This window comes from Citrus clementina, unplaced genomic scaffold (assembly GCF_000493195.1).
Source record: "Citrus clementina cultivar Clemenules unplaced genomic scaffold, Citrus_clementina_v1.0 scaffold_3, whole genome shotgun sequence".
NCBI classification, from domain to species: domain Eukaryota; kingdom Viridiplantae; phylum Streptophyta; class Magnoliopsida; order Sapindales; family Rutaceae; genus Citrus; species Citrus x clementina.
The window spans coordinates 48,018,657-48,025,146 of NW_006262339.1; the positions used below are offsets into that span (position 1 = coordinate 48,018,657).

General features: G+C 33.2%; 1 protein-coding gene and 1 non-coding gene across 2 annotated transcripts in view; both read right to left on the bottom strand.

Annotated features, from left to right (window-relative positions):
* Positions 1–4,038: 4,038 nt before the first annotated feature.
* Positions 4,039–4,110, bottom strand: TRNAW-CCA. Its single transcript has one exon. It is a non-coding gene; the product is annotated as a tRNA-Trp (tRNA).
* Positions 4,111–5,578: 1,468 nt separating this feature from the next.
* LOC18047540 (auxin response factor 11) overlaps positions 5,579–6,490 on the bottom strand; it is a 5,144-nt gene continuing 4,232 nt past the window's right edge. The window contains exons 13-15 of the mRNA XM_006444760.2: positions 6,338–6,490; positions 6,059–6,246; positions 5,579–5,967 (exon numbers count right to left, since the gene is read on the bottom strand). The exon at positions 6,338–6,490 is cut by the window's right edge and continues 37 nt beyond it. Of these exons, the coding sequence (XP_006444823.2) occupies positions 5,820–5,967; positions 6,059–6,246; positions 6,338–6,490 (489 nt within the window). The 3' untranslated portion in view covers positions 5,579–5,819. The remainder of the gene's footprint in view (positions 5,968–6,058; positions 6,247–6,337) is intronic.

Here is a 6,490-nt window from a genome sequence, read left to right on the forward strand (position 1 = left end):
AAGGCTTGGGTGTTGGCAATACGGCGGTCATGTGCGCACCTGATTTCAATTGGTCAGCATTGGATGCCAAGATGTGATATTCTGTTTCAGGAATGAACTTCTTGGATTTTACTTGATACAACAATTTGCCGTTCCGATCAAATGTTTCCTTGTTACCATCGAATCTCTTGTTGAAAATTTTGAGCGAAACATGATGTGTTAAATGTAAATGATTTGCCAACCTAACTATTTTGTCTGAAAACTGAAATATCTAATCCTGGAAACTGAATTGGATGCTTTTGAAAATACAAGTAACAAGCAACAACACTTAAAAGGTGCAATCCATTAAGCATATGGGGGCAATGGGGATAATGCAAATTAAATTATGATGATTGATGACGATTTTGAGCATTGGAGCCAGCTAGCTGCCAGGGACCGGCGCCCCTCAAAAATGCTAAAAGTCAAAAGGGGGATAAAGAGAAAAGAGAGTGTCATTTTCAACTTAGGAGAAAGCACGCACAAAGAGCTAGCTGGTTGCAGTAAAGACTGAAGAAGAAGATCCATCTTCTTCTATCTCTCTATTGACTTGAGGCTTTTTTGAAAAGTGAAAACCATATTGATCTCTAGCTCCCACTTAATCACTAGACTATTTTGCGTATACTGTGTGTGTATCATTAGTTTAGCGGACATGGAACAAAGACAACTTTTAAAAAAGTATAACGACAATAAGAACATAGACGTGTAAAACAAAGCAGTTTTTTTAAGACGACCCTCTTTAGTCTTTTCATATTAGTGAGCTTTTAATAACTTAATAAATTCGTAATGTAAGAAAACAAAGGCTATTTATTAATTAATTTGAGCCACTCTGTTTCTCTTATAGAGCAAACACCAGGATCATCTCCAGTTACCTCAAATAATGTTGCAGACAAATGTGATCTCAAGTGATAACTTTGATCCTTTTACTGATGTAATGGGTTTGGTTTATCTTATCACATGTAAATCTCATTCTGCATTCACATCATTTTTGTAATCTCTATATATGTATATATTGTGCAATGTTTACACCAATGAAATCAATTCACTTCTCCATATTCCTTGTATGGTATCAGAGCTCCTTGTGCTCTACCCTGTCATTTATTCCTTTATTTATTTAATTTTTTCTTCAATGTCAGATGCAAGTTCTATGTCGTTTCAAACCACCACAACATCTCCTGATGTCACCAATCTTGGTGGCTGTATTTCCATCGATGCTTCTGCAAAATTGCCACTCAAACTCACCCCTGACAGCTATCTTACATGGCGGGCTCAATTTATTTCTTTTGCTTTTGGTTATGATTTGCTTGAATACATTGATGGTACATTATCATGTCCCTCTCCAACCAGAGCCACCAAATTTGACACCTCTTCCTCTACCCCATCCACTCCAAAGTCCAAACCCTGCATGCCTTCACCGGATGCGACAAGATCGCCTCCTCTTTCATTCCATTATAGCCTCGACTTCTGAAAAAGTCGCATCTCTTCTGGGACAAGTTCACTACTTTCTATGCAAATTGTGTGCTAAGTTGTTCGATTACCATCTTCACAACACTTTCTTTGCTTCCCGTAACCAAATATCATGGACATACACAAGTGTAAAAACAACATCAGTACCATGTTAGGAGATAAATAATGAAGTATCTGACCTTGATTCTTGAAGAAGAGTTGCTGCATGAATGACTGAGAAGCCGTTGTGATCACCTGCACTCACATGATTAGGAAAATTTGAAACAAATTAAAACTGCAGAGGAGTAACATGAGAGGATTCTTGATTTGACTTTGAAGCTGGAAAAGCAGAGTCAGATTTAAAAAAATGTAACTCTTCGTTCACCTGTAAACCTCACCTTACATTCATATCATTATTGTAATCCTGTATCCGTATCTATATTACCATGTTTACGTAAAATGAAATCAATTGACTAATGAATATTTCCTATATCTCCCACATGCTCAATAATATTTTGTTTAATGCACAATTAATAGATTACAGGGAAAAAAGAAAATATCATGCTTGGATGGAAATTCAACTTTTAAATGGGAAAATAACAGTTCACTGTTACCATGGTATAGGCAAAAATCTAAATCCACAAACAAGCATATTAATCATTTGTCAGCTAGCAAAGTCGAAAAGGACAATAATTAAAGCAAACAAACAATGCCAGCAGCACCCAAGATGGTGATCATGAAATATCAAAAAGAAGCACACGTGAATGTAATTGCAAGGCGTGCAGTTGCGCTTTCGTGTCATTTCATTTCGGACGAATGTCGAGAGATCCAAAAAGGCAGGCAAACTATTGTACCAATCCCATTAATTGTCCGTTTCGGACAGGGTCAACATCTTCGTTCGCTTGTTCTGAATTTTTATCGAACAAAAATTTACATATTAATTACTAGTTGATAAATTTAAAATATAATATACTTACACTCTATTCATATATTATTATTATTATTATTATTATTATTATTATTATTATTATTATTACATGACATATAGCATAAAATTATTAAAATCTCTAGAATATTTAGATCATAAAAGAGTCATAAAATTTTTTGGGACATTCGTGCAAAATATCAAATTTGTGTTCTATTTACCAACGATTCTTTTATTTTTTTCATTGGCTAGGATATAATGATTTAGAAATATTCACATATAAAATTCTATATTTTCAAATGATTTTTCACAAAATTATCTTTGTCCCCTCATATCTTATGAAATTTTATCTGCTATTATACTTATATATTTACATGTAGAGGTATTGAAAAATTATTGGGCTTCAATTTAAGACACAGCAAAATAATACTTTTCCTTTTTTTTTTTTAATTTGGTCATTTTATATTATATAGATAAAATAATCAAATAAAAATTATATTAAAATAATTTTAGTGGTCAAACATAGTCAAAAGACCGAAGTTCAATAATAGAAAAAAGAAGAAGAAGAAAACAGAGATTTAATTGACTTATTGTTTGAGTTTTATCTATGTTTGTATTCTTAAAAAGAAAATTATCATTGCACCACATTCGTTTTGCCTTATATTCATCCAACCACTAAAAAATTATAACATGTTCTTTGCACCAACCTTCTTTTTATATTTGTATCAACTAGCCATTTTTGCACTAACACCGTTAAATAATTGAAATAAAATGACAATTTTACCCCATATAAATTAAAAGACCATTTTATTTTATAAAAAATTTAAAAAATAAAAAATTATAATGATAAAAATATCCCTAAATTTAATAAAAATAAATCCCAAAATTATATTTTTTATTTTTAATAAAAATTATTTTAATATAAAATAATTGTAAAATTTTGGGATTTAATAAAAATTCCCTAAATTATTAAAATTTTAGGATTTATTCTTTTAATAAATAAATTCAGTTATTTTATTAAAATTTTGCAAAATTATAATTTTTAATAAAAATAATTATTAAAAATTTTGTAAAATCAATTGAGCACCTCTATTTGTGATTTATTTTTTATTAATTTAGGGATATTTTTATGACTATAATTTTTTATTTTTCAAAGCTTTTATAAGATAAAATAGTCTTTTAATTTATTTGGGGGTAAAATTATCATTTTATTAAAATTATTTAACGGTGTTAGTACAAAAATGACTAGTTGATATAAATGTGAAAAGAAAAGTGGTGCAGAGAACATATAAAAATTTTATGGTGGTTGGATGAATATAAATTAAAATAAAAGTAGTGTAATGATAATTTTCCTTCTTAAAATAATATGATTTTTTGGTAATAATTTTTCAAATGGAGTGGGTTTATACTTTATAGAAATTATGGATGGAAAACTGAAAATAACCTCGCCTGGGAGAAAATACAACTTCAAAGGAAAACTATATCTCCTTGCCTAAAGGGTATCGGCCAAGCCCATTAATATTTTTGGGCCTTAATAGTCTGTTACCCAATGAAAACTCTGAGGGAGTAAAGACAAAGCTCAGTTTTGTTTGGGCAGCTGCTTTGACAGCCCAGGATCAAGTTAATCACCAAAAATATTAAAATTCGGGGATTGAACCCGACGTGAATCGAACACGCAACCTTCTGATCTGGAGTCAGACGCGCTACCATTGCGCCACGGATCCGGTAGTTATAAACTGGGGTGCAAATAATAATTATTTCCAAGAGGAGAAATGATTGCAATTTTTTTGCAGTGGCTTTTTGTCCGGACTCATAATCGAGCACAACAAATTGTGTCACCTTTTTTTTAAGTACTTATGTTTTATGTCAAATTCCAAACAGTAATTGAGTATTGTATCTCAAGAGATTTGACTGCTCTTCTAATTTTGACTCTCATTCAATAGCAATAGCTCATATAGAAACAGGGCAATGGTGCTTGAAACAATCGCTTGGCTCATTCAACAAACTAATGCCGGAGATCTCAGATCATGCGTGGTACCAAAGCTAAACTGAGAAGATTAAGCTTGTACATGCTTATGATTGTGCGTAAAGATAGACGTTGTAAGTTGTCTTTAAATTTTATCTAAATTAATGTACTATTTATCAAGGGACCGATAAATTTTCACAAATTATGAATAAAATAATTGTATTATCGCATCATCCGCATGTTAAATGTCCCATCTTTTACTTTTAGGATGAATTTTCAATATACAAATTATCGGCAACAATTGTTTCTTGCCAATACAGTATGATGCATATCATACAAAATCGAAACCCTTTTTAAGTGATTTTGAAATTCGCATGGAGGGGACAGCAATTATGGCATTCTTGTTCTAACAAACAGAAATTTAAAGCCGCGAATCATGCAATAAAAGTGGGCAGCACATATACATACGTACAAATTTAGCTGTAGACTAAAGAATTTAATGACTCTAATAGTATACGACGTTATTTTGTTGGTGCATCATTTTTATATTGCTTAGCTCTAGACTAAAGAATTTAATGAGCAAGATCTTGAATAGTTGAATTGAACCTTTAATCTTCCTTTAAAAGCGAGACGGAGAGAGTTTAAGGGCTGAAACTTTTGACTTAAAATGCAAACGAAACTCTCAGCTGCGAGACAATAATGGTCTCCCGAATCTTGGATGTCATTGTCAAAGAGATTATACACCTTTATTAAGCCTCCCCATTCCATTCTTCAGTTGACAGCTACTCCCCTTAGGAACAAATAAATCACTTTGAAAACAGCTCTTGCTTCCTTTTTGTAGACAAACTTAGAAAGCAAGATGAAGCATCAACCCACCTGCATTTCTCTTCATGTCACCATCCCCACTAGCTTTCTTTCTTTCATTTCTTTCCTTTCCTTTTCCTTTCTTTTTTCTTTTTTTTTTTTGGCCAACGCAAACCCACGTTTACTTTTTTAAAAAATAAAAATAATTCAAAATAATATGATAAATATTGAGAAAACACACCTAAAAACTTGCACTAGTTAAAAAAGGGCATGCAGTTAGAAGAAATTATTGCAGGTAAGCATATAAAATTGACCTAGAGAAAGCTACATGAAACAGGTTTCCACTAAAAGAAAAGCTGGAAGTAGCAACCGCATACATACATTTTTACAAGCTGCTCTATGTTAAGATTTAAAACCACGTAACTCCACAAGCACTGAAGCACATTACATCACTAAAACCCAACGGAGTTTCTCCAATGTTCGACAAGAGCCTACCACCTCTTACAGTAGAACACAGTCCATTTCATTCACTCTATCACTACTACTCTTAAGCAAGGCTCCAAAAGACCTGCGCAAAATTAGACTACCACCAACCAACTGAAGAGGAAAACAAGATAATAAAAAAAAAAAGGAAAAGTATTTAATAAGAAGGGATTTGAACTTTCATGTTTCGGACTTGAGCTCCGAGTCCAGGCTTATAGCAGTGCCTTCGCCCTCTACTGAGGAAGCAATCGGCTTGCTGCTTGTGGCCATATTCTTCACCTCTTCAGTTGAATATATGAAGATCTTCTTTACCATCTTACAGAACTCCCTGCAATGTATTTAAGAAGTAAGATCATAATTGCAACGGCACTGATCAATGGGGAAATATATAATGTAGTTATACTTGGAACGTTACTTACGGCCATTGATCATCTCCTGCAAGCATCATATCACCCTCGTCATCGGTGAAAACCACAGCCCATTTGTCACGTGGACGAAGCTGCCCTTGGATCTCAAACATCTTCTCCAATTCATCAAAAAGGTCATCATACCCTTTCAAGGCAGTCAAGTCAACAGCACGGCCAACAGCAATTCCTTGCATTTGGACCTTCTCAAAATCCAATAAATAACATTACGATCAAATGCTAACAATTAAAATAGACGAGCAATAAGGGGCCAGAAAAAACGTCAAACTTTACCTTTGTACGAGTTCTTGTGGAAGCAGCAGAGCCCTGCTTATTCTGTGTCTCTTTTCGTGATACATCTGCCATCCCTCGCTTCACTTCCTTCAAGTCCTGATTTTGGGACGCATCAAAATCAGATGCAGCTCGAGCAGATCCTTTCACACCACT